The sequence below is a fragment of the Thamnophis sirtalis genome, unplaced genomic scaffold (assembly GCF_051295495.1).
Source record: "Thamnophis sirtalis isolate CommonGarterSnake01/CBP01778 unplaced genomic scaffold, rThaSir2_p1.2 scaffold_8, whole genome shotgun sequence".
Classification (NCBI taxonomy): Eukaryota; Metazoa; Chordata; class Lepidosauria; order Squamata; family Natricidae; genus Thamnophis; species Thamnophis sirtalis.
The window spans coordinates 12,038,080-12,065,756 of record NW_028261388.1 but is presented as its reverse complement, the minus strand read 5'-3'; the positions used below and the strand labels follow the sequence as shown (position 1 = coordinate 12,065,756).

Below are 27,677 nucleotides of genomic sequence, written 5' to 3'. Positions count from 1 at the left end.
GACCAGCCAAACGTCTCCAAATACCCAGTCCCCATTAATGCTGGTATCTCACAAAATTCCATTTCAACTGTAAGTAATGCTGCCACTTTATGATTGCTTGTGCTTCACTACTATTCAGTGACAGACAGCCATGAATTCTGTGGATTGGGGGGAAATGAAAGTAAGTGCCGTATATCCTCCAGATGCTGCTTCAAGGTCAACCAGCATACCAGTTGCATACCAAACTGTGTCTGGACTGTCCGTTAGGAAAACATCTTGCCTGGACCTCATTGGTTGCCTGGGGATAGGTAATGGGAGGTAACTAAGGTGAGGAAAAGTTGAATGTAGGGATTTGGGCGCGTGATTCTCAGATCTGGCTTTGCATTACTGCGATAAGCTTGACTTCTAATAAAACTATACCTTTCTCAAACAAATGAAGCCAAGGATTATTTCCATTTTAAGAGTTTAAGATGTGACAAGGTCTGACAGATACGGAGTTGCTGGCACATTAAAACAAGGGAGACGAAACAAATAAGGCACATCCTTCACGATCAACCAAAGTCTTCAGCATGCAGCAGAGCATACTAGAAGAGAACGAGCAAAAAGAATGACGTCGTGCATTAATTTGGACGTAAAAGGAGAAGAGCTTTTGTTCTTTTGCCAATTACCTCCACTAGACCGATTAGATCCCACAGATTAGGCCTCCTCCGAATTCCATCCGCCGGCCAGTGTCGACTGGCAACTACCCGGAGGAGAGCCTTCTCTGTGGCTGCTCCGACCCTCTGGAACAAACTCCCCGTGGAGATTCGAACCCTCACCACCCTCCAGGCCTTCCGCAAAGCCCTCAAAACCTGGCTGTTCCGACAGGCCTGGGGCTAAAGAGCATTTGCCCCCGTCTCGAATGGTATGACTGTTGTGAGTTTTAAATTATATATTGTTATGTTTGTTTTTTAAATTTTTGTCTGTATCCCCCCTTCCCCGGTTCGAGTTGTGAGCCGCCCTGAGTCCCCCTTCAGGGGAAAAGGGCGGCATACAAATACAATAAACTGAACTGAACTGAACTGTTCTGACTAGATCCTCTGACTGTGATGGTGAACCTCTGGCATGGGTACCTGAAGTGTCACACGGAGCCATGTTGCCTGGCACACGCAGCGTTGCCCATTTCTCTTCCGGGTTACTGGCGCGCATGGGCTTATGACGGTCAGTTGGCCTTCGTGCATGCCACAGTGCCGGAAACTGGAAGAGCTGATCTTCCATTTTCTGGCACGAGCATGCATGGCGGCCAGTTGATCGTCGTGCACGCCTGCAAACCACAAGACTAGCTAGTCGGCATACATGCACACACCAGAAACCGGACGTTTATTTTTTAGCGCGCATGCCCCCTGCGCAGCTCCTCTTCCGGGTTACAGGCTCGATCAGCGTGCTCATACGCACGCATCTGCATTCTCCCTTTTCAGCACTCGGTACCGAAAAGGTTCGCCATCCTTGTCCTATGAGAAGTAAGTTTGCTCACTTCTGAGCACATTTTCTGCCCTGCTAGGAAAGTTGCACAAGGAAAACATGCAGGATTCATTATTATCATTATTTATTTATTTTTGACTTTCTTTAACTAAGCAAAATCTAACAGAAGGAAATAAAGCAATAGAAAAAAGAAGATCGAGTCATATATGCAAATATAGACACATACACGTGCACACACAAACACATATGTACATAGATGAGGGTTCTTCAAATATACAACACGGGATATATATATATTTGCTTGTCAAAATGGTAGAAGGCCGTCATTTCTCCATTCGAGATAAGGGGAGAAATGGTGCACAAGTCTGTCAATGCTCTGGTCACTCAGGAGCACCAAAAGTGTGTTAGAGATGAACAGCGGATTAAAAAGACGAGTGTACCCCAAGACAAGGCCAAAGAATAGACAGCAGGCAAACAGGAACATCGTCAGAATTTTGGCTATCGTCCATAATGAATGAAGGACCTTCCTTTCCTTTGACTTGTCCCCCATCAGCCTGTCTTCCACTTCCACTGCCATCTGCTTCTCCTGGTCCAGCTGCACGATGGAGGCCTGCTGCACGCAGAGGTCCTGTTGGGTCTGCAGGTCTTTGATGCGCTTCCTCCTGTCTTCTAGGACCGTCTGAAGATTTGTGACTTTCTCCTTCAGTTGGTTAGAGTGGATCTTCTCCACGTGGTAGCTGTGCTCCATCTTAGCCAGCTTATCCTCCAGGTTACGGAGGTACTTTTGAACCTCCGACGGAAGGTTGCGCATTTCCTCGAGGTTGTTCTCTTGGGCAGGCTTGTCGTCTTTGAGGACGGTCACCTGGCTGGTGACCTGGTGCATTTCCTGGTTGAGGTCTTCGTTGGCTTTCATCAAAGTCTTGTTCTGCAGCGCTAATTCTTGGATCACCGTGTTGGCGTGGTCCAACCTCTGTCTGACGCCCTCGACAGTTACCTGCAGATGTTCTATGGTGGACTTAAGGTAATCCATTGTGTCCCGGAGAGACTTCTGCTGCCCTTTGATGCATTCCCTGTCTTTGAGAAACATCTTGTTCTCAGCATCCAAGCAGGCTAAAGTCCCCCTGAGTTCTTCTATTTGGAGACGGAGACTTTTGTGGGTTGCTGAGATATCTTCCAGGGTCTGCTTCTGAGTTTTTTTCAAGATACCGGGCTGTTTGAGAAATGGAGAGACACAATCAGCTTTTCCTCACACATGCGTGCTAGTCGTTCCTAACTCCAGGGGGCAGTGCTCATCTCCATTTCAAAGCTGAAGAGCCAGCGCTGTCTGAAGACACCTCCGTGGTCATGGGGCCGGCATTACTAAATGCCGAAGGCGCATGGAACACTGTTACTTTCCCACCAAAGGTGGTCCCTATTTTTCAATTTCCATTTTTAACGTGCTTTCGAACTGCTAGGTTGGCAGAAGCTGGGACAAATAACGGGAGCTCACTCCATTACGCGGCGCTAGGGATTCAAACCGCCGACCTACTGACCTTTCTGATCGACAAGCTCAGCGTCTTAGCCACTGAGCCACTTAGACACCAATCACACCCTCTCCTCATTTCTGGGGGCTGAATTTGCTAACCTGCTTTGGTGCATTCCCAAATGCATCCAGATTTTCATCCTCTTTTTTGAGGGAAAAAGGTGCGTCTTATACTCCAAAAAATATGGAATATTTGATACAAATGCTATGTAACATAAAAAATGTGGAAATTTGTTTATGGAGCAATCCAATGAACCTAACCTCTATTTGCTACATATAAAAAAGCAGTCTATAGATAACCCCAAAGGTAAAACTAATCTTCCGAATCCTCCATCCCCCCCCCCTTTAATGACTCTGTAATCCCTTGCATCAGGGTGGAGTCGGGACAACTGAATGTAGCTGAGCATTTACTGTCCAGATGCCCTTCCTGACACCTACGTGGGGTTCACAGCAAATATTTTCTCTTTGTGCTTAAAGACAGAAATATCTGTCACCACCTATGATCGAACTCACAAGCCCCCTGATTGTAAGGTAAGAGCTCCACCTCTAGGCCCCCATGCTGTTCTTCAAAGCCCTCCATCAACCATCTGTTATTGTATTCGACACACAGAAAGTCCACAAATGGCTTCCAGTCTCTTACAAACTTATCTAATCCATTGTCTCTAATCAATGCAGTTAAATTCACCATCTCTGCCAATTCAATTATTTTTAAAGTCCACTCTTCAACAGTCAGCTTCCCCTTTTCCTTCCAGTACAATAGTCACTTTTGACAATAATTGTCATCAAAAGGAGGTGTCAGCATCTTAGAAGCAGGACTTGATATGCAATGGATTGATAGTTTTAACAAAAGTGCAACAATGTTGGAAGTATATCTGATCAATGAAGTATCTTTTTAGCTTAAGCTCCTCAAATCACTGAGCCAGATCAATTTCTATCTTTGTGGTCACCATGGCCCAAAAAAACTAGGATATCCAAGAGCCAATTTTTGGCTCCTAACTCCTACAGATGTTTCTTAGTGTATGTTATTGTTAGCCTGCTGACTCTCAACCCCTTAGGCAGGTGGTGTACCTTTGCCATTGTAGATGGTGAGATTCAGTCCCAGGTGTGGAGGTTGCTAGTGAAGCAGGTATGACCACTTCTCTAGTGTAGTGTTGACCCCTACTTTTCTAACCTCGCCCCCAGTATAAATAAATACTAAATAAAACAATTTTGCAGTCGCTTTTCTTCGGATCCAGGTATTTTGAACCTGATGTAGCCAGTGCTGCTACCCAGAATAGCCAACAATGCTGGAAATGTTGACACTTGCCATGGTCCTCCAGCCAATGAGATTCGGAGGAGCAAATGATGTCACAAACAATGGCTTGGACCTGAAGTTTGGGAAAAACCAGTCCTCCAGTTGCCTTCACATTAGGGCCTGGCCCATTAATTTTAGTAGCAAACTAAGAAAGAACTTTTTACAAGCGAGCCATGAATTGGCTTCAACCAGCACTAGTCCATCTAAATCATTTTATCTAAACTTTGACTTAACAGGGCCATTCTTAACATCAGCTGGCAGCTAACATCTACATTAATAAACTATCCAAAGATACTAAAGAGCTGAACATCCATGGAGATTCTCATTCATCCAAGTCATGGTTATCTCAATAGTGCCTTTTTTTTTCTTTTTTCAAGAGACAACTGTACCCAAAAAAAGAGCCTAGAACCGAGCAACTGGTGGAAACACTTCAAAGAGATCAATTCGAGTTGCTCTAAGTATTACAGATTGCTTAAGAATTGCCGAGTTGCTCTTTGCACGTTTTCCAAACTCAATGAGACTTTTGGAAAAAGTGCAAAGAGCAACTAAGATGATTAAAGGGCCTGGAGACTAAAACATACGAAGAACGGCTGCAGAAACTGGGTTCGAATGGTCTAGAAAAAAATAAGGATCAAGAAGGACATAATAGCAGTACTTGAAAAGCTGCCACAAAGAAAAGGGGGTCAATGTATTTTCCAAAGCACCTGAGGGCAGGACAAGAAGCAATGGGTGGAAACTAATCAAGGAGAGAAGCAACCTGGAACTAAGGAGAAACTTCCTGACCGTGAGGACAATTAACCAATGGAACAGATGTTCCCTTCAGAAGTTGTGGGTGCGTCATCACTGGAGGCTTTTGAGAAGAGACTGGACAGCCACTTGTCTGATATAGTATAGTGCAGTGTTTCTCAACCTTGGCAACTTGAAGATGTCTGGACTTCAAGTCCCAGAATTCCCCAGCCAGCAAATGCTGGCTGGGGAATTCTGGGAGTTGAAGTCCAGACATCTTCAAGTTGCCAAGGTTGAGAAACACTGGTATAGCGAGTGTCCTGTTTATTCTAGCTGCCAATCACTTGTTCTGGGAAGCATCCAGGCTGGGCAGAAAGCCAACAAATCCTCTCCTTTTGTTGTATCCCATTTGAGTAACAGCTCCTACACATGGAGGTTTCTTTTTGGCATTAGCACTTACATACCTCCTCACAGTTCTTTTACAGCCCACTGTAGGCAGTTTTACAGAGTCAGCTTGTTGCCCCCACAACAATCTGGGTCCTCCTTTTACCCACCTCAAAGGCTGAGTCAACTTTAGGCCTGGTGAGAATCGAACTGCAGGCAGCCGCCAGTCAGCAGAATTAGCCTGCAATACTGCCTTCTTTTTGTAAGATTTTTATTAACAAACATGTAAAACACACAGACACAAAAATTAGACGTACATCACATTTATACAATACAGTACGAACAGGAACTTCCTGCTTTTTATAATAGCAATCATCAATCGATACCGCTCACCTTATATTATTTCCCCTTCTATTGTATTTCATTTGGTTTTCACCATTCTTAACCCTCTTATTTTACTCGGCTGAGGTTTTTTTTATTAGGAATTATGTCGGTGAAATACAAACAAGAATATTACATATAATTAGGATGGCAAGGATTGCCTTTGCCCAGAAATGGAAAAAGAAATTAATCCCAAATGAAGATGAAATAATAAGAAAGATTATGGACTGTGCCGAAATGGATAAACTAACTAAAGAAATCCAGGGAAAGGAAGAATCAGAATTCTACCAGATATGGGATAAATGGTATAGGTGGATGGGAGGAAAGAAACAAAAATCAATGAAAGAATATAACAAAACTCAAAAATAATATTTATGAGTGAAGGCCGACCGGCTGCATTCAAACGACAGGAGGAAGTACAGTCATGACTGCAAGAGAGACGGACTATCCATTTATTCAAGAAGTAGTTAAGGTAGAGTGAACCCTTAGGCTTCCCGCATTTATTGCGCAAACCCAACGCCCTGGGCTTGGCTTCGGGATCAATTTTGCAAGCGAAGAAGTCACTTCTGCACGCAGGCATACGGGTCGCGGGGAAGACGGTCTCGGCTAAATGCTGGCCCCGGTTCCCGGATCGCAAATCCCATCGTTCACAGCCAACGCGCAAGGATAGCTCTCTGCAGCCCCCGCCTGGCTGGGAAGGGAAGGATCGGCGGGGGGGGGGGAAGGGGGCGGAGCTTGGGTGTCCCCGCCCTGGAATTCCCAGGAAGAGATGACGTCACTCGTTTCCCCGAAGGCTTCTATGGCCGCAGCTGCTTCCGCGGCGGCAATGGAGGAAGAGGAGGAGGAAGCATGGTTGATGGACTCCCTGAGGCTGTGAGTCGCCTTCCCTGGCCCGGGGGAGAATGCAATGCTTCCATCCTCCCCAGCCAATTGCCCTCCCCACGACTTGCCCCAAGCGTGATGGGGGTTCCAGCTCGAAGCCTCTGGGCGAGCCAGTGGCTGGAGCTGCGTTTGCAACCCTTTGCCTCTTTGCCCAAGAGGGAGGTGATCTTGGGGTGTGGGTGTGTGAAGCCCCCCCCAGCCTGCCCCTCCCGCCTCTCCAACCCCCCACCGACTTCAACCCCTCTTTTTAGCCACGCGGGGTTTGGTTTTCCTAACTCGAGCAATCTTGGATCCTTTTATGATCCGTTCCATGGGCGAGAAAGAACAGGCGGGTGGGATGGGGGCTTGGCTTTACCATTGCATTAGTCGTTGCAGTATCCTTGGATTAAGCCCAAGGAACGGGTGCTTTTAAAGCGCCCCCCACCCCCAAACCCCGATTGCCACTGGAGTGGGTCCCACCAAGTAGTAGAAGCCAAGGTCAGCTGTCTCTATAGAGATTCTCAGTCATCCAGGTCGTGGTTGTCCTTTTGTGCTTTTCTTTCTTTCTTTCTTTCTTTCTTTCTTTCTTTCTTTCTTTCTTTCTTTCTTTCTTTCTTTCTTTCTTTCTTTCTTTCTTTCTTTCTTTCTTTCTTTCTTTCTTTCTTTCTTCCTTCCTTCCTTCCTTCCTTCCTTCCTTCCTTTCTCTTTCTTCCTTTCTTTCTTTAATTTTTTAACTTTTTGTACAAACTTCACGTCTTGGCAACACATTACATTTTTTTTAATATATCTGTTGTGATTCTTTTATTTACACAAATCTTTTATAACTATAACTTTATATATATGCACATTTATATTATTTCATACATTTTTTCATTCTATATATAATATTCTATATATTCTACGTATAACAGTCTTTACTACATTTGAGTCGTGTTGTATAATATTTATTTGCTACAGTCTATCTCGTATTTCTATCTTTTAATCATTTTCCGGCTTTGTAGTTTTTTATTCATTTGTTGATCTTTCTTCCTTTCTTTTTTGCTTTCCTGCTCCCCCCCCCTTTCCTCTAGCCAGTTATACCATAAATCCCACACGGAGTAATATTCAGATTCTTCTTTCTCTTTTAATTCTTTCGTGAGCCTATCCATGTCTGCACATTCCAATATTTTTTTTATTACATTTTCTTCTGTTGGTGTGTAATTATTTTTCCAATTTTGTGTGAATGTAATTCTCGCTGCTGTGATTACATGTAGAATTAAGTATCTAATTTTTTTTTCATAATTTCCTTTTATAATTCTTAAGAAAAATAATTCAGGTTTTAGTGTAATTTGGTGTGTAGTAATCTCCTCTAGCCAATCTTTTATTTTTTTCCAATATTTTTTCACAGATGTGCACTTCCACCACATATGGTAGTATGTTCCATGTTGTTGGTTGTATTTCCAACAGATAGGGGAGCACCCCGGGAACAGGTGCTTTTTTTTTCAAGAGGCAATTGGACTTTCTGGTTTTGCTTTGAAGAGGTTTCGCTTCTCACCCAAGAAGCTTCTTCAGCTCTGACTGGTGTGGAAATGGAAGGATTTGACCATCCCGTCAGAGCTGAAGAAGCTTCTTGGGTGAGAAGCAGTGGTGGGATTCAAATAATTTAACAGCTAGTTCTCTTCCCTAATGATTTCTTCAAACAACCAATTCACCAAACTGCTCAGCAAGTTAACAACTGGCTCTCCCGAAGTGGTGCGAACTGGCTGAATCCCACTACTGGTGAGAAGCGAAACCTCTTCAAAGAAAAACCAAGAAGTCCAGGTGCCTCCTGAAAAAAAGCACCTTTGGGACAAAGGTCATTTGCAAACCAGTTTTCCCCACCGATTGGTAACCTTGACTGGCCTCTGCTTTCTCTACTGCCAATCTGGCTCGTTGGCATTTTCATTCATTATCAAGTCCTTGTAGGCCATTAGCTACCACATGGTAGATTTTTCTCATGACAAATCAGGTTATGTTGTGTCTTATTGGTAGTATATGAACTCAGAAAGTGGCTTAATTCAGGGACCAATTTTAAAGTATTATGTGAGCTCCCCTATAGGTAATCCTAGACTTACAACCACAATAGAGACCAGAATTTCCATTGCTAATCAAGGCAGTTGTTATGCGAGTCAATTTTAGCAAATCGCTGCAATTGCTAACTGAATCACGTGATCGTTAAGCAAATCTGGCTCCCCCCCATTGATCCTGCTTGTTGGAAGACAGATGGGAAGGTTGCAAACGATGATCACATGACCCTCAGCCAGTGCAATGACAATTGCTAATCCTAAATTGCATTAACAAAGGGATACAATCAAGATCAAGTGAGGTACTAATGCCACTTTATAAGGCCTTGGTAAGGTCACATCTAGAATACTGCATCCAGTTTTGGTCGCCACGATGTAGAAAATATGTGGAGACTCTAGAAAAAGTACAGAGAAGAGCAACAGAGATGATTATGTAGGGGACTGGAGACTAAAACATATGAAGAATGGTTGCAGGAACTGGGCATAGCTAGCCTAGTGAAGAGAAGGACCAGGGGAGACATGATAGCAGTCTTCCAATATTTGAGGTGCTGCCACAGAGAGGAGAGGGTCAAGCTATTTTCCAAAGCACCTGAAGTCCAGACAAGGAATAATGGATGGAAACTAATCAAGGAGAGACTCAACCTAGAAATAAGGAGAAATTTTCTGACAGAATGATCAACCAATGGAACATAAGTTGCCTTCAGAAGTTATGGAAGCTTCACCACTGGAGGCTTTCAAGAAGAGACTGGACTGCCATATGTCAGAAATGGTGTAGGGTCTCCTGCTTGAGCGGTGGGGTTGGACTAGATGACCTACAAGGTCCCTTCTAACTCTGTTAATCTGTTACTGGGGATGCTGTTATGGCTGTAAGTTTTGAGGACTGGTCATAAGGCCCTTTGTTAGTGCCATTGTCATTTTAAATGGTTGTAAGCCAAGGACTATCTGTAGTTATCTCCCCACCATGGATCTTGGATACTTCATCCAATGATGACCTTGCTTGTTATTGCGCTCTTCAGACAATCCCAAGGTTTGCAGGGTCAGGCAACGCTCCCTATTTTTGCCTTAAAATGGAGCATTGCTGCCTTCATTGAGATATAGACCATTGACCATTTCCTTTCCTCTTCTTGAATACACCCTTCCCCTCCCCATTCATCTTGCTTAGATACAGCGACCTCCATCTCTTTGAACTTCCCGGGCCCACCAGAGTCATCGAGTGGATAGGAGACCAACGTAAGTGACCCCTCATTGCCTTTCAAGGTTTGACTTGGATGAGTTGGGGGTAGCTGCAGTGGGGAGGGTCTCCTGAGGAGAGCTTTTTTCCCTCCTGGGCTCCACATTTCCACGCCATGAAGAAGGATCGTGATTTCCACCAAGTTTTCCACTTGATTTCACTGAGGGCTGCATCACAGTTGTGTTTGACTTCTGGGGGGCATGGCCAGAGGGCACGGCCAGCTAGTCGTCACTCATGTCAGGGGTACTTGTGGCAGCCCGAATACTCTGTCAGAGAAAATGGGCTCCCGAGCTCCGTTTTCAGGTGCGACGGCCTCCTGCAGCCCTTTGCCAGAGAAAACAGGCTCCCAAGCTCTGTTTTCGGCTGCGACAGCCTCCAGCAGCCCTCTGCCAGACAAAATGGGCTCCCGAGCTCCGTTTTCAGCTGCATCGGCCTCCTGCAGCCCTCTGCCAGATAAAATGGGCTCCTGAGCTCCGTTTTCGGCTGTGATGGCCTCCTGCAACCCTCTGCCAACGAAAAGGGGCTCCCGAGCTCCGTTTTCAGCTGCGTCGGCCTCCTGCAGCCCTCTGCCAGATAAAATGGGCTCCTGAGCTCCATTTTCGGCTGTGACGGCCTCCTGCAACCCTCTGCCATGAAAATCGAGCTCCATTTTCATTGGCAGAGGCACCACAGGCTGGTCCTTTGCTATTTTCAGGGCAGCCCTGCGGGCCAGATCTAAGCACCTCTCAGGCCAGATCCAGTTCACAGGCCTTGAGTTTGATACCCCTGCTCCAAGACAACCATCAGCCTCTCTGGTGGAGCAGATGAGGAAACCAACTTTGTGGGAAGGCTAAGTTGAAAATAATTGCTCCAATGGGGTAGGGTAGAGAGAGGACTTTTTAAAAAAAAGGGTGTTCCATTAAGTTCAGGTATTCCTCAACGTACGACCAAAATTGAATCCCGCACAACCGTTGCTAAGCAAGGCACTGTTAAGTGAGTGACGCCTGATTTTTATGAACTTTGTTTTTGCCACGGTTGTTAAGTGAATCACTCTAGGTGTTCAGTAAATTATGCAGTGGTTCAATGAATGTCGCTTCGCCCATTTTTCATGGCTGGCTGGCTAGGAATGTGAGAACTTTTTCAGTGCCGTGGTGGATTGGATTGGATTGGATTTATTACATTTATATGCCGCCCTTTTCCCCGAAGGGGACTCAGGGCGGCTCACAATTCAAACCAGGGAAGGGGGTACAGACAAGGAATAAAAAAGACGAACATAACAATACATAATTTAAAAGCACACAAGTCATACCATTCGAGGAGGGGGGCAAAAGCTCTTTAGCCCCAGGCCTGTCGGAACAGCCAGGTTTTAAGGGCTTTGCGGAAGGCCTGGAGGGTGGTGAGGGTTCGAATCCCCACGGGGAGCTCGTTCCAGAGGGTCGGAGCAGCCTTCGAATGATTGCTCAATGAATGGTTGTAAGTTGAGGATTACCTGTGGCTGTTCGCCTGTTTGCAATGCCAAAACTGATTGTGATTTTCTCCCCAGGCATTTGTGTCGCTGGATACGAGAATGGGAGCAGGAACGAAATTCTCCAGCTTCTTCTGCCTCCGAGGCTGCTTGCAAAACAGAATAAGGTAAAGTAGAGATCACACTGGCAGGGTTATCTGCAAGCTGGTGGCTCTCTCTGGTGCAAGTGTCCTGTGGAACTCACTTCCACTAGATGTAGGGACTGCTGTTAACTAAGCTGTTCACTTAGATGGTTTTCTAAGGAGATGGGATTAATTCACCCAGGATCGAGAATCCAATATCTGGATTTGTATTACATGGCGGTCCTCGATTTACGACCGCAATGCAATGGGGCCCAAAATTTCTGTGGCTGTCAAGACATTTGTTCAGTGAGCTTTGCCCCATTTTATGATGTTTCTTGCCACGGTTGTTCAGTGAATCACTGCAGTTAAGGTAGTTAACATGTTTCTTAAGTGACTCTGGCTTCCCCCTTGATTTTGTTTGTCAAAGGTTTGCAAAAGGTGATCACATGACCTTGGGATGCAGCAACGGGCATAAGTATGAACCGGTTGCCAAGCATCTGAATTTTGATCACATGATCATGCGGCAGCTACAAAGGTTGTAAGTGTGGAAAAAAATGGTTGTCAGTCCCTATTTTCGGTGCCATTGTAAGTTTGAGCGGTCACTAAGAGAATTGTTGTAAGTCGAGGACTACCTGTATATAGGAAGTATAAGAAGCACCACCCCCAAACTTAGCTGCATCCCACAGCCTCTTGCCTATCCTGGCCGTCTCCAAATCTGAGGATTACAACTGCCCTCATGCTGAATGGTTATTGGACCTGTGTGTAGCCCAGGGTAGATATAAGAGTCCCCATGGTTATGTGATCAAAACTTGGGCCCTTGGCAGTGTGTATTTATGACAGTTGCAGCATCCGTGTTGTTAGGAATATAATCTAACGGTTGGGTTGGCAATATATAAATCATATAGCAATGCTGTACCTGTTACTTTAAATCATACTGTAAAATGTGATTGGTTGCTGTTTTCCTCAATCGGCCATAAGAGGGAGCCAGAATGACTGTTAGCTGTTTGTTTGTTAGATGCTGGGTTGATCTGATCTGAGTGTTTTGGAAGCTGGCTGTTAGAAAGTGCAGTGAGCTATTGTAAGTTTTGCAACTGCTAGCAAACTTTGAGTACTGAACTGATTATATGATACTGGACTATGTTATTTCGATTATCCCTTTACTGAGAGACGTTGATGACTGACTGAATTATCCGTGTATGACTTGGACTGTTTGATGGACTCTGATACCTCTATTTCCACGAAAGCAAAAGCCTATTTAAACTGCAGTGTCTCTGTATGCTGGTTTGTGTGTTCTCCAACACAACTCTCACAACGCTTCGCTGAACGTACTTGCTCTCCCAACGGGGAGCTTACCTAACACATGTGATTGCCATTTGCAACCTTCCCAGCTGGTCTCTTGACAAGCAACGTCCCCGGGGGAAGCCAGAATCCACTTAACACGCAGATGATTCACTTAGCAACACAGTGATTCACTTGACCAGGGCAAGAAGATCGGCTGTGACTCGCTCGTCAACCCGCTTACTTGAATATAAAGAGTATAAACCCATCCATTCCCCGCCATTCAGTTAGAACCGAAGTGTCAGGTTTCCTAAAAATGCCCTAATTGATTCATGAGTATCGAGCCAAGTTTCAAATCAAAACTAGTCATTTATTAGGAGCATCATAGGCAAGATCTTTTCATAGTCATGTCTAAGCTTTGTTTGATTTATGGCTGAACTTTACCCCTGTTCCTTCCCTCCCCTCAGTCTGTGTCATAAATCACATTCCCCAATGAGGTGCACCCCTCCCAAGCCTGCTGCAGTAATCTGAGATCCGACTTCCGCCGACAGTATGTGTGGAATGCACTCCTCCCCATTTTCTCTCACTGGCAATGTTAGGAATTGACATGAAGAAGCGTCTTGGATGAGAAGCGAAACGTTTTCAAGAAAAAAAAAACCTGCAAGCCCAGTTTCCTTTTGAAAAAAGTACCTTTGGAACAACCTTGCTTAGCAACAGAAATTCTGCTCTCAGGGGTGGCCGTAAGTCGAGGATTCGCTGTACTCAACCGTCCCAGTGATCTAAGGCTGACTCGGCTTCTCTTTTCCACAATCAGCTGAATGCTACGAGGAAGCTGGGCACTAGCTTGTAGCTTCAGCAGGGGGCAGGCAGTGCAGATGTTAACTTTTCCCTTTATTTTTTTTTAAAGTTGTGGCCAATGTTATCTTGCTGTTCTGGTCTGTTTTATTTTTCTTTTAATGTGACGAGTGGATCCTTGGGGCTTTTTTGTTTTTGCAGGGTTTATGTCCGGAGAGAGATTTCAAGGTCGAAAGGGGTGGAATCTGTGATCGGCCCATCTACAGACTCAAACATGTCCCAGGAACCAGGTAGGAAGTTAAAAGCCTTGTTGATGACTTAAGTTGAGTTAAGGTAAAGATAGAGGTTCCCCTTGCACAGGTGTGCTAGTCGTTCCCAATTCTAGGGGGCGGTGCTCCTCTTCGTTTCAAAGCTGAAGAGCCAGCGCTCTCCGAAGACGTCTCTCCGGTAATGTAGCTGGCATGAGTAAACGCCGAGGGCATACGGAACGCTGTTACCTTCCCGCCAAAGTGGTCCCTATTTTTCTACTTGCATTTTTTACGTGCTTTCGAACTGCTAGGTTAGCAGAAGCTGGGATAAGTAACGGGAGCTCACTCCGTTATGCGGCGCTAGGGATTCAAACCGCTGAACTGCCGACCTTCTGATCGACAAGCTCAGTGTCTTAGCCCCTGAGCCACCGTGTCCCGCTTAAGTTGAGTTAGGAAGGCCTAAAAGGAGAAGCAAAAACTGTATTTCAAAGAAACATGACTGCCTCATTGACAGCCGACTTTAGCGCTAATCTGTGCCAGAGATGCTGTGTTCTTGTCTTTATGATTTTTTTTGACAATGCTTTTTATTAGTTCTTAATATAAAATACAGAAATACAAAAGCAAGTAATAGGAAATATGGGAGAGGGAAAAGGGAAGAGCAAAGTGTAGAGAAGGGAAAAAGAAAGAAAAGGCATTCTGTTTTGACTCCCTTTGGTGCAGTAGAATAAGAAGTGACATTGATCCTCAACTTTTTTCCTACAATCAGTAAAACCCAAAATCAAAGTTTCCTTTTTTCCCACCTCAAGCACAAAGTCCAGAAGCGGTTTCCACAATAGTACTTGTGGGTTTCCCCACCGCCCTTTGATTAAAGCAGTCAATTTAGCCATCTCTGCCAACTCCATCAGCTTTTGCAACCATTCCTCCATTGAAGCATCCTACCATTTTTGTGCGTAAAATAATTTTGCTGCAGGGGTCTCTTGTGAATACACTGATGAGTTTCACACATTGCACACAGCCTTGGTGTGGATGATGGGACTGTGATTATTTTTTAGGGTCTGAAGCATTCAGGATAAGCGATAGCACTTAGACTTATATACTGCTTCACAGTGCTTTTACAGCCCTCTCTAAGCGGTTTACAGAGTCAGCATATAGCCCCCAACAATCTGGGTCCTCATTTAACCCACCTTGGAAGGACGGAAGGCTGAGTCAACCTGGTGAGATTTGAACTGCTAATTATTTTTTTTAAATTTCATTTATATGCCGCCCTATTCCCGGAGGGACTCAGGGCGGCTAACAAACCCAGGGGAGGGGGTAATACAGACAAGGCAAAAACAACAAACAGAATACAGAGAAAATTTAAAAACAATCAACAGTCACACAATTCGAGCGGGGAAGGGAACTCATCAACCCCAGGCCTGTCAGAACAGCCAGATTTTAACGGCTTTACGGAAAGCCTGAAGGGAGGTGAGGGTCCGGATCTCCGCGTGGAGTTCATTCCAAAGGGCCGGAGCAGCCACAGAGAAGGCCCTCCTCCGGGTGGTCGCCAATCGACATTGGCCGGTAGATGGAATCCGGAGGAGGCCTAGTCTGTGGGATCTGATGGGTCTTTGGGAGGTAATTGGCAGCAGGCGGTCTCTCAAGTACCCAGGTCCAATACCATGAAGGGCTTTATAAGTGACGACTAGCACTTTGAAGCGTATTCGGAGACCAATAGGCAGCCAGTGCAGCTCGCGGAGGATAGGTGTAACGTGGGTGTACCAGGGTGCACCCACAATCGCTTGCGCGGCTGCATTCTAGACAAGCTGAAGTCTCTGAATGCTCTTCAGGGGCTGCCCCGTGTAGAGCGCATTGGAGGCAGCTGGCAGTCAGCAGAACTAGCCTGCAGTACTGCACTCTAACCACTGCGTCACTGCAGCTCTCATTAGGATGCTAATGTACAATCAAACACAGGAGCCCAACAACCAATAATCAAGGCTCGCTGTAGTATTTATTTAACACGGTGCACTGTAGGAACTCTCACAGACATAAGAATGCACTGATATATTTCAAAAAAGGAGGAGAAAATGATACAGTCACAAATGTGCACAGGTAAATTAGATGGTGTAAGCTTGAACATTCATAATCGGCAAACCTCAAGTTACAGGTAAACAACAGTTCCTATAGTGACCGAAGTTACAACGGCAATGAAAAAAGTAACTTATGATTGTTTCTCGCACAACTGTTTAGCATCCTTGTGATCACTTGATTAAAATTCAGATGCTTGGCAATTGACTCATATTTGTGACGGTTGAAGTGTCCCGAGGTCATGTGTGATCACCTTTTGCGACCTTCTAACAAGCAAAATCAATGGGGAAGCCAGATTCCCTTAGCAGTCATTTTACTGCCTTAATAACTGCAGTAATTCACTTAACAACCGTGACAAGAAAGGTGATAAAATGGGGGGAAATGCACTTAACAAATGTTTCATTTAGAAACAGAAATTTTGGTTTCAATTGTAGTTGCAAGTTGTGGACAATCTGTGCTTCCCCAGCCTTCTGCTGTTACTAATCTCAAGAGCTGTAGTCTTAATAAAAAGAAACATGTTGGCTCCATTGCCATAGAAGGTTTGATAAAGCGTACAGAGAAATAAGGACTTCAAGGTTGCCTCAGTTACCGCACATTCCTTCTATGTGTCTTATCTGTTTTCCTCGTACTCATCCTGGTTCAAGGAGACCTAGTGTGAGTCTCTATGGCTATCTCTGAATTCAGCAGACACCACGTCAAGTCTTTCTGGGGCCCCTTCAGAAGGTCACCAAATTCTCAAATTTCACGGAGCAGAAGTGGGTCATTATGAAGGAGATAAGTGGGTTTCCCGCCGTTTCCTGAACTCAAAGTTTACATTAACCTGGAATCTATTGAGTCTGTCATCTGCACCTCTACAACTGTCTGGCTTGGTTCTGCAACCCAACAAGACAGACACAGGCTTCGGAGGATAATCAGAACTTCAGAAATAAACAATGGCTACCAACCTGCCTTCCATTGAGGACCTGTACACTGCACAAGTCAAAAAGAGGGCTGTGAAAATATCTACAGACCCCTCGCATCCTGGACATAAATTGTTTCAACTTGTGCCCTCAAAACGACACTATAGGGTACTGAACACCAAGACAACTAGACACAAGGACAGTTTTTCCCCGAACGCCATCACTCTGCTAAACAAATAATTCCCTCACCACTGTCAAACCATTCACTAAGGCTGCATTACTATTACTATTAGTCTTCTCATCGTTCCTATCACCCATCTCCTCCCACTTATGACTGCAGGACTATAACTTTGTTGCTTGTATCCTTACGATTTATATTGATATTGATTGTTTCCTGATTGCTTATTTGTACCCTATGACTATCATTAAGTGTTGTACCTTATGATTCTTGACGAATAGATCTTGTCTTTTTATGTACACTTGAGAGCATCTGCACCAAAGACAAATTCCTTGTGGGTCCAATCACATTTGGCCAATAAAGAATTCTATTCTATTCTATTCTATTCTATTCCAATCCAACCCAATCCATTCCATTCTAAATTGTTGCCACATTCACATGTTTCTGAATAATATTGGTCCTAGTGACTCTCTACCGCATCATTGCCTGTGGAATTCATTGCCACAAGACCTGAGGATGGTTCACGCTTGGATAGCTTCGAGAGATATTCAGGGTTGACTCAGCCTTCCATCCTTCCGAGGTGGGTAAAATGAGGACCTGGATTGTTGGGGGCAATATGCTGACTCTGTAAACCGCTTAGACAGGGCTGAAAGCCCTATGAAGCGGTATATAAGTCTAACTGCTATTGCTATTGCTATATGCAACCAAGGAAAACCTATGCTGGATCTTAGTGGGATGGTGTAGGACACCGATTGCATTCAGACAAGAGCTGTTCCCACCAACATCCTGCCCCACTAACTCAGTTTAGCCTTGTTTATAGTAGCGTTTCTCAACTTCACAAACTTTTAAGATGTATGAACTTCCAACTTCCAGAATTCTGGAAGTTGTAGTCCATCCATCTTAAAATGAATTTTTCATGCGATGGAGAGAGAATTATTTTCACTGCTCTGTTTCTTCTTGATTTGTGCTTTCAGTTTGTTGGTAACCAGCGGGCCCCCGGACAGCGGACTTCAGATTTGGCGAATGGAACCAGATGAAACAGGTGTGCCTCCAAGAAACTACTCCACTTCCCAATTGGGTTTCAACTTTAGGACAGCCAGACCCAACTCACAGTTTGCAGGGACAAGGACGAAAAGTTTTCTCGCCCCCACAATTTAATTAGTTTGCTCTTCTGAAGTAGATACCCCGAGTCCTTTTCCATAAAGTAAATTCCTCACAACTGTTAGCATAAACCAGTGTGTGAGAAACTCAAAAATGAGTAGACTTCAATTCTCAGAATTCCCCAGCTAGCTATGAGACACACACTGGCACAAACAATGCTAATTCAGTGAATTTTGAAGGAATATCTGGTTTGATGAAATGAAAGCCACCTTTAAAAAAAAAGGTTTTACAGATTGCAGATTAATATAGTTGGAAGGGACCTTGTAAGTCATCTAGTCCAACCCCCCCCAACTCTTTTTGATGATAAAGAGGTTTCATAATGTTTGTACATCTGTGGCATCTTTGCCATTCTTCTCCTTTGAAGTCACAAAGAAAGAAGGAATTGTTTTTTCTTCTAACTTTCCCTTTATAATTCTTGACTTTGAGACAAAGGTGCAGCTCACCAATGCTCAGAGGCTGACATTTCTCTCTCTTTTTTAAAATAAATTTTATTTATATAGTTTCTCTTTGTATACAATAAGTGCTTAGTGAGCAGCGTACTGTCTGAGTCAATTTGTTTACATAACAACAGTGGTTAGGGTGCAGTACTGCAGGCCACTTCAGCTGACTGTTATCTGCAGTTCAGCGGTTCTAATCTCACCGGCTCAAGGTTGACTCAGCCTTCCATCCTTCCGAGGTGGGTGAAATGAGGAGCCAGACTGTGGGGGCGATATGCTGACTCTGTAAACCGCTTAGAGAGGGCTGAAAGCCCTATGAAGCGGTATATAAGTCTAACTGCTATTGCTATTGCAATTCTTGCTGGTGTCAAAACATGTAAAATTAAATATACATTGCCTTTATCATATTTCTCTGGCAATATGCCCAACAAAAATAATTCTGGTTTATAAGCTATATGCTGCCTTAACATTTTTTCTAACCATAACCATTTTGTCCAAAATATTTTTGCTTTTGGACATGTCCACCACATGTGATAATATGTACCCGGAGTTTGATTACATTTCCAACATTTAGCAGTCTTGTTTTTAAACATTTTGTCAGTGGTAAGTACCACCTATAAAACATTTTATACAGGTTTTCCTTATATGTAATGCCAGAGGCTGGCATTTTCCTTGATGCCAGTATGATTTCAGCCAGGCACCCGGTAGAATACCCTGGAAAAAAAAACTGAGTTGTGATCTCTAAAGTGAGAGAAATTACAGAAAAGTGATGCTTTGGAAACTATAGGCAGTTTTTAACTTAACAAGAATTTGTTTGGTGACCATTCAACATTACAATGGCCCTGGAAAAAGTTATGTACAATCGCTCCTCGCACTTATGACCATTGCAGCATCCCCAAAGTCACATGATCCAAATTTGGATGCTTGGCAGCTGGTGTGTATTCATAACAATTGCGGTGTCTCCAGTGATTGCCAATTGCGACTTTGCCGCAGAGCTTGTGACAAGCGAAGTCAATGGGGGGGGGGGGGTAGCTGGATTTGCTTAATCACCTTGTGATTCGCTTAACAACATTGCAAAAATGATTGTAAAATTGAGCACTTAATAACCACTTTTCTTAACGGGGGAAGTTCGGGTCCCAACCGCATTCGTACGTTGAGGAGTACTTCTAGATGGAAATGAAAGTCTTGTGGAAGTTCTTATTTCTTTCCTCTCTTTCATCCTAGATATGATTAAGCTACTGAGTGTCATCTCTCCCACAAAGGCAGAAGATACTTCCTGGTCCAAAATTGCAACCAGCTGTGCCAAACCGGCCTGCGTCCTCCACGGGCAAAGAATCTGCAATCTCCAAATGACGGAAATTGAATCAGAGAAAAGTCCTTGGGTGGCTGGTAGGCAGTTTTTTTGAGAACCCTCTCCAAAACCCTTTCTTAGGAAGAGAACTTCCCAAAGGGTTAGAAATAGGGAGAGAGGCTGATTTTTTCTTCTTATTATTTCTGTTCCTCTCTGCTTTTTTATCGTCATCATTTTTTAATGACCCCATAATCCCTGGCGGAATGGAATCTGGGCACCTGAATGGAGCTAGCAGTGTTTACTGGCCAGATGCCCTTCCTGTCACCAATGTGGATTTCTGTTCAGCAGATATATTCTCATTGTACCCAGAGCGAGAAATATCTGCCTCTACCTAGGACTGAACCTATAGCCTCCTTATTGAGGGGCAAGCAGGAAGGGGATTTATAAATGTGTGATTTATAGATTTATTTCTTTATTTGATTCTTATCCCACCTTTTTTACTTTATAAGTAATTCATGAGAACAAACATAGGCAACACATCTTTCTCCTATTCTCCCCACAACGATCCTTTGAGGTGGGTTGGGCTGAGAGAGAGTGACTAGGCCCAAAGTCATCCATCCGACTTTTCTGCCTAAGGCAGGATTAGAACTCAGAGTCTCTTGGTGATATGGCCCAAAGACATCCAGCCGGTTTTCTCACCTAATGTGGAACTAGAATTCACAGCCTCCTGGTGATTGCTCAAAAGTCACCCAGCTGGGTTTCATGTCTTAAGAGAGACTAGAACCTATCATCTCCTAATGATTGGCTCAAAACTACCATATTTTTCAGACTATAGGTCGCACCGGAGTATAAGACACACCTTAGTTTTTGGGGAGGAAAATAAGAAAAAAACAATTCTGCCTCTGCCTACTAGTATCCATGGTATTCATCTAGCTAGCGTCCTGTCAGTGTGTGAGAGAGTTGAAGGCTGTTTGGAAACAAAACAGTATTTGCTGTGTGAGCAACAAGGAAGGAGAGAAGCAAGGAGCCTGGGCGTGGCTTGCTCTGTACTAAAGCTGCATGCTGTGCTGATACCTGGAACTAAAACTGAAAGTGAAACTTCTCTGCTGCACTACCCCGTTGGAAAACCTGGTTTTGGTATTGAATATTTATATATAAAGAGAAGTTATTGAATCCTGCTGAATCAGTTACTTGTGCGTGCTTTCTGAATTGGATTGCTGCTGCAGACTCTCATACCTCCTTGCAGCAAATAGCAAACAGCCAGGTCAGCTTCAGCACATATTGCAGCCTGATGAGCCGCTGATTGGTGGGTGGATTGGCCTCCTGGAATGCCCCCAATCAGCTGTTCCAAACTGCAGGGATTGCCACAGACCATCGCCTCCTCCGTGCCTCCCATTTTTGGCTACACTCGGTATATAAGACGCACCCAAATTTTCACCCTCTTTTAAGGGTGGGGGGGAAGTGTGTCTTATACTCTGAAACATACGGTAGTTTTTTGGAGGAGGCATCATTTGAACGCCAGTTCCTTGTGGCAGAATTCTCACCCACAACCCAACTCAAATTTCTATTCTTTCCTTTTTAGCCTCTGCCAGCCCTGACAAAATTGCCAGTCTGGACTTCCTGGATGAAGCCACCGCCGTGGTGTGTGGTGCCAAAGGGCAGCTGTTCCTTGTGGACTTCCAGCAACAGCAGGGGATTCTGGGAGCGCTCGAGGAGGCTCGGACCCCTTGGGCCCCGACGGAGGGGCTGAGCTGGTGTGCAGGAGTTGGCTCTGGAGAAACTCCACTGATTGCTCGTCTCTCCTCGGGCGGCCTCGTTGTGTTGACGGACATCAGGCAACCTTCCCGCCCCCTGAAAATGGCCCAATGCTGCGTCCCCATCCCTAATCTCTGTGGGGCAGACTTCCTGTCCATCAGCTTGGCTCCTGTATTGGGCGACAACCTGGCGGTGTCAGGTAAGATGATGTGGTCCTTAACCTTTGTAATGCCGCTTGCCACCATCAGCCTTATGGGGACTGCAGGGGTGGTTGGTATGCAAAGGCGTGGCCGGCCCAAGGAACAACCTCGATGAAAAGCAGGCAGAATTTGCAGAGGGTGTTCTGACCGAAGCCTCCCAAGAGCAAGCAAACTCCTTGTCCCGACAAAAACCCCTTTTATTGATTTATTGTGAATTCTGCTCATTCACATCCAGCAAAGTCTTTCAAGGGAGGATTTATAGTCACAGACCTTATCTGGCTGGGAGAGCTGCCAGGCTGATATCTGCAAAACTTGGCAAGGAGTCTCGGAGAGTCACGAACCAATTAAGCAAACTAATTGTCTCCTGCAAACTCCACTCCCCTTTCGCTCCTCTTTTATTCCCTATGGGAGGGGCCATTCACCGTCCACCTGTGGCCTCACTCCCAAGTCGACCCCTGTTCTTTAGCTGTTCCCTTCGTCTGGCAACTCTGTGCATGCGCACACTGGGAACAGGGCGTTATCTGCAAAACCTGGCATGACCCCCCCTCACGTGACACGTGACCCGTCAAAACCGCACTCGACTAAGCCGCGCCCGATTAAACCGCGTCGCTGATGTCATCAACAGGGCGACAACAGCCAGCGCGGAGAAAGAAGGGCGCTTTAAATAGTACTTTGAAAGCAAGCCGATTCAACTTAAGGTAAAGGTTAGGTTTAGGGTTAGGGTTAGGTTAAGGGTTAGGGTTAGGTTTAGGGTTAGGTTAAGGGTTAGGGTTAGGTTTAGGGTTAGGTTAAGGGTTAGGGTTAGGATTAGGTTAAGGGTTAGGTTTAGGATTAGGTTTAGGGGGGTTAGGTTTAGGGGTTAATTTTAGGTTTAGCATTTACAGCGTGCTTCTGTCTCCGTGCTGTTGTCGCCCTGTTGATGACGTCAGCTACGCGGTTTAGTCTAACGCGGTTTAGTCGAACGCGGTTTTGTGGTGGAACCCATGTGCCCCCCCCCATGCATGCACAAATATCTCCTGCATGCTCCCTGCCCCCCGTGCATGCATGGCAGAGACCCAAAAATCAGCTGGCTGGCGGAAGGCACGTGTGCCTACACGGTGGAGCTGAGGTCACGTGCCAGGTGACATGGCTCTGCGTGCCACTTCCGGCAGGCTTGCCATAGGTTCGCCATCACGAGTCTAAGTGCTGTTGCTATTTACTTGCATTTCTCATTTCTTCAAGGTTTTGACGGGACAGTTCACGTCTACAACACACAGGACTGGGACTCCTCAGGCCAGGAAGCCAAACCGGTGTTCATTCACAAAGGACACATCTTCGGCCTCCCCGGCAAGGATGGGAGCAGTCCGGTGGTCACCAGCCACACTTGGCACCCTTGGAAGGCCCAGACATTACTCTCGGCTGCAAGCGATGGATCACTGCACGTGTGGGCCTGGTCTGACCCTCGAGCAAGGGAGCCAGTCTGACGCCCTCTGCCTGCCCCTCCCTTGGAGACTGCCCTCTGAAGTCCCCTGCAATCTCCACCCTTCACAGCACATCCTGGAGTCTCTGGGTTTCATGATATGTGCGAATAACCTTGGGAGACAGAAGGAAGAACTGCAGAATGAGAACCAGATAAGAGGCAGCTGAGCCCACAGCAGGAACGAGGATGTGGAAAGCATCTCAAAAAGGGACTCTCTCTAGTTCTTTGGTTTGTAAAAGCGAGGGGTGTGTGTCAGAAATGATCTTATCTTGCAAGATAAGCCTATTTTTATTATTTGTATTTCGTTTTTATGTTCCCCCTTTTGAATTGTTCGCCGCCCTGAGTCCTCCCGGAAAAGGGCGGCATACAAATAATCAAATTCTATTCTATTCTATTCTATTCTATTCTATTCTATTCTAAGATGCTGTTGATGTAACCTTGAAAGAAAGAAGGAAAGCCAATATTTCTGGGTACGCATCTTGTTTGGGCTACCTCGCAAAGCTGACCTCAGTCTTGCGGGTTCTAAAGTAGAACAATCCCTGCACGCAACCCCCGCCCCTCTTTTACAGTCCAAGAAACTAGGGAAGGTCTCTTCCGACATGTTTGCCACTTCCATTTCAAAATTAGTTTATCAAAATATAAAATGCAGAAATACGAAGAAAAATGAAAATAATGTAGAATAAGGGTGGAGAGAAAGAAAACTGTAGGGTAGAGGGGAAAACACAAAAAAAAAGGCATTGACTTCCGACTCCTTTTGGGGCAGTAGAATAAGGTAACAACATGAAGCACCAATGTTTGCTTTTATATAATAATATATACTAGCCCTGGGATGGCGAACCTATGGCACGCGTGGCACCAGAGCCATTTGTCAGGGCACGCGAGGCGCTGCCCTTTCAGCTAGCCAGTGCGTATGTGCGCGCTGGCCAGCTGAGTTCACCCTTTTTAAAAGCCATTTTTCACCCTCCCCAGGCTCCAGAGGCTGTATAGGAGCCTGGGGAGGGCAAAAAGAGCCTCCCCCCTACCCCGGAGGCCCTCCAGAGGCTTCATGAGCTTCCCTGAAGCCTCCGGAGCACAAAAAACCAGCCCTACAGGCAAACCGGAAGTTCAGGAACGGACTTCCGCTTTGCTCGGAGCGTTGTTTTGACTGCTTCGGAAGCTTCAGTGAAGCCTCCTGAAGGTCCCTGAAGCCTCTGGAGGGCTTCCGGCGGGGGCGGGGGAGGCTGTTTTCGCCCTCCCCAGGCTCCTATAAAACCTCTGGAGTCTGAGGAGGGCAAAAATAGCATGCAAAAAATGGGGGGGGGTGTTTGCCTGTAGTGTGTGCATGCGCACGAGGGGGGGGTCACACATTGCATTATGGGTGAGGCACACCCACACATAACCCCCCTGCACTCCCCCCATTTATGGCACGCGAGCCAAAAAAGGCTCTCCATTGCTGTATTAGCCATTTCTATAATGACAAGCCTACTTAACCAGCAAAATATAAAATCAAAGTTGTTGTAGATTGGAGATAGATGTCATATACCACCACCACCACTACCACCCCTTAAGAGAAGGCTGTTCAATTTGGCATAGATCAAAATAGATCAAGAGGGGTCAAAGAGGCCATCTATGTCAAAATTAAAGCCGAGGTGGCGCAGTGGTTAAATGCAGCACTGCAGGCTACTTCAGCTGACTGCAGTTCGGCTGTTCAAATCTCACCGGCTCAGGGTTGACTCAGCCTTCCATCCTTCCGAGGTGGGTAAAATGAGGACCCAGATTATTGTTGGGGGCAATATGCTGACTCTGTAAACCGCTTAGAGAGGGCTGAAAGCCCTATGAAGCGGTATATAAGTCTAACTGCTATTGCTATTCTCTTAACAGAGAGGGAGGGATACGACACCATCCATCTCCAGTCTACAACACAGTCCTTTCAACAGTCCCAAGAAGGCTCCACACCCATTTGCACCACTCAGGTGACCCTGAGGACAGAGATAAACCTCCAAGCGGCCTTAATGCCTGGCTAAAAGAATGCAAAGGACCAGCTGTCTGCAAGGAGTATCAATCCTTCCATTCTCCACCATGCAGTCAGAGCTGAAGAAGCTTCTTGGATGAGAAGCAAAACATCTTCAAAGAAAAAAAAACCCCAGTAAGTCCAGGTGCCTCTTGAAAAAAGCACTTTTGGGACATTCCCTTTTGAGATAGCTAAGATTCCCCCCAAACTTAATTGGTACTACGAGCTAGATAAGTTGTCATGCAAATGATTTCTTCAAGTGAATTGGATCCTATAAGAATTGATTCTGATTTGCTCCCTTTTGAGCATCTTCTCACTTTGGAAAACTGTAGAAGGAAAACACAATGGATTCATTCGTGTTTATTTTTGATTTTCTTTAATTAAGCAAAAGCCGAAAGAAGAAACAATAAAACAATAGGGGGGGGAAAAAGAAGATAGGGCCAACAATAGAAAAAAGAAGATCTATATACATATATCGATGGATTATATGTTTCCAATGCTGGAAACCAAGATGCAAGAATCCATTTTTGTTCTTCTACCAAATTCATTGATCCTCTCCTTGCATCCTAGGTAGCAAGTCAACGAAGGGAGAGATAGAATTTCATTTCTCAATAAGGCAAAAGGCCATCGTTTTTCTGTTCGAGATACGGGGAGAAACGATGCACAAGTTTCTGAATGCTCTGGTCACTGAGGAGCCCCACAAGTGCGTCAGAGATGAACAAGGGATTAAAAAAGCAAGTGTACGCCAAGACAAGGCCAAGGATTATACAGCAGACAAACAGCAATAACATCAGAACTTTGACTGCCATCCATAACCAACGTAGAATCTTCCGTTCCTTCGACCTGTCCCGGGCCACCCCTACCAGCCTGGCCTCCACGAGTTCATGCATCAGAATGCCCGCTGGCATCTGATTCTCCTGGTCCAGCCGCAGAAACGTGGCCTGCTGCACGCAGAGGTCCTGTTGGTTCTGGAGGTCTTTGATGCGGGTCCTCAGGTGTTCTCTGGCTTGCTGAATAGTCATGACTTTCTCCTTCAGTTGGCCCGATTGGATTTTCTCCACGTGGTAGTTGTTCTCCATCTCGGACAGTTTATCCTCCAGGTTACGGACGTACTTTTGAACCTCGGACGGGAGGTTCCGCATCTCCTTGAGGTCGTTCTCGTGGGTAGGTTTGTCGTTTTTGAAGACGGCCACTTGGCTGGTGACCTCGTGCATTTCCTGGTTGAGGTCGTTGTTGGCTGTCACCAAAGACTTGTTCTGCAGCGCTAATTCGTGGATCGCCATGTTGACGTGGTCCAAACTTTCTTTGATGTCCTCCACAGTTTTCTGCAGGTGTTCCATGGTGGACTTAAGGTGATCCACCGTCTCCCGGAGACACCTATGCTGCTCTTTGATGTATTCCTTGTCGTGGAGAAACTCCTGGTTCTCGGAATCCAAGGTGGCTACGTGCTCTCTCAGTTCCTCTACCTGGAAAAGGAATTGCCTATTGGTTGCTGACAGATCCTCCAATGACATTGTCTGATCTTGCCCCTTATTTAAATAAATACCCCCAAAGAAATATTTTTGGAGTTGCTTTTCTTCTGATGCAGGAATTTTGAACTGGGTCTTGCGGTGCTGCTGTCCAAAAGAATCAACGATGCCAGAAATGTTGATGTTTGCTATGGCAACCTCCAGCCAATGAGGTTAGGAGGAGCCCATGATGTCATTAAGAATGGCTCTGCTTTGGCTTGGACATGGAGTTTGGGGGGGGGGGGAAACCACAGTCATCTGATGGCCTACACATCAGGGCCTGGCCCTTTAATTCATTATAGTATAGTGCAGTGATGGCTAACCGTTTTTTGGATCATGTGCCAAAAGCGGGGGGGAGTGCTATACACGTGACCCCTCTCCCATGCTTGCGCGCATGACCAGCACTTCCCCCCCCCCATGCTTTTGGGGCAAGTGACTTCCTGATTGCCTGTAGGGCTGGTTTTTCGCGCTCTGGAGGCTTCAAGGAAGCCTCTGGAGGGTGAAAAACGGGCTTAAAAGAAGACCGAAGTCAGCTGAGCTGGCGCAGCAACACCTCGTGTGCTCTAACATATGGTTCCGCGTGCCACAGGTGACACGCATGCCATGGGTTCGCCATCATGGGTATAGTATGCCATTTCAGGTAAGAAAGAGGAGAAAGAAAGATTGAAATACAAACTTCTAGCCACTCACAAGGAACAAGTGACTGGCTAGAAATAGCTTCTAGCTCAAGGCTCTCCAACCTTGGCAACTTTAAGACTTGTGGACTTCAACTGCCAGAGTTGAAGTTGCTGGCTGAAGAATTCTGGGAGTTGAAGTCCACAAGCTGACTGAGGAATTCTGGGAGTTGAAGTCCACAAGCTGACTGAGGAATTCTGGGAGTTGAAGTCCACAAGCTGACAGGAATTCTGGGAATTGAAGTCCACAAGTCTTAAAAGTTGCCAAGGTTGGAGACCCCTGCTCTGAATCT

The 27,677-nt window shown here is 45.5% G+C and overlaps 3 protein-coding genes across 5 annotated transcripts; 1 reads left to right on the top strand and 2 right to left on the bottom strand.

The window, feature by feature from the left end:
• Window positions 1–1,744: 1,744 nt before the first annotated feature.
• Window positions 1,745–2,765, bottom strand: LOC148044292 (uncharacterized). The gene has a single exon (XM_087722074.1). It carries the CDS (start codon window positions 2,525–2,527, stop codon window positions 1,745–1,747), a length of 783 nt encoding a protein of 260 aa, XP_087578200.1. The 5' UTR covers window positions 2,528–2,765.
• Window positions 2,766–6,536: 3,771 nt separating this feature from the next.
• Window positions 6,537–25,891, top strand: WDR73 (WD repeat domain 73). Of its 3 annotated transcripts, XR_015697453.1 has the most exons (10): window positions 6,537–6,620; window positions 9,813–9,880; window positions 11,404–11,492; window positions 13,722–13,810; window positions 17,884–17,951; window positions 19,732–19,896; window positions 21,381–21,752; window positions 22,975–23,682; window positions 25,073–25,337; window positions 25,773–25,891. XR_015697453.1 is itself a non-coding variant. In XM_087721103.1 (8 exons), the coding sequence occupies exons 1-8, from the start codon at window positions 6,547–6,549 to the stop codon at window positions 23,214–23,216; spliced, it is 1,167 nt and encodes a 388-aa protein (XP_087577229.1). In that variant the 5' UTR covers window positions 6,537–6,546; the 3' UTR covers window positions 23,217–24,222. The 3 variants fall into 3 exon arrangements, 1 of the variants encoding a protein (XP_087577229.1); XR_015697452.1 differs by having other exon boundaries at window positions 25,073–25,848; XM_087721103.1 differs by lacking the exons at window positions 25,073–25,337; window positions 25,773–25,891 and having other exon boundaries at window positions 22,975–24,222.
• On the bottom strand, window positions 25,811–26,716 carry LOC106550382 (uncharacterized). Its single transcript, XM_014068283.2, has one exon. It carries the CDS (start codon window positions 26,714–26,716, stop codon window positions 25,811–25,813), a length of 906 nt encoding a protein of 301 aa, XP_013923758.2.
• Window positions 26,717–27,677: the final 961 nt, after the last annotated feature.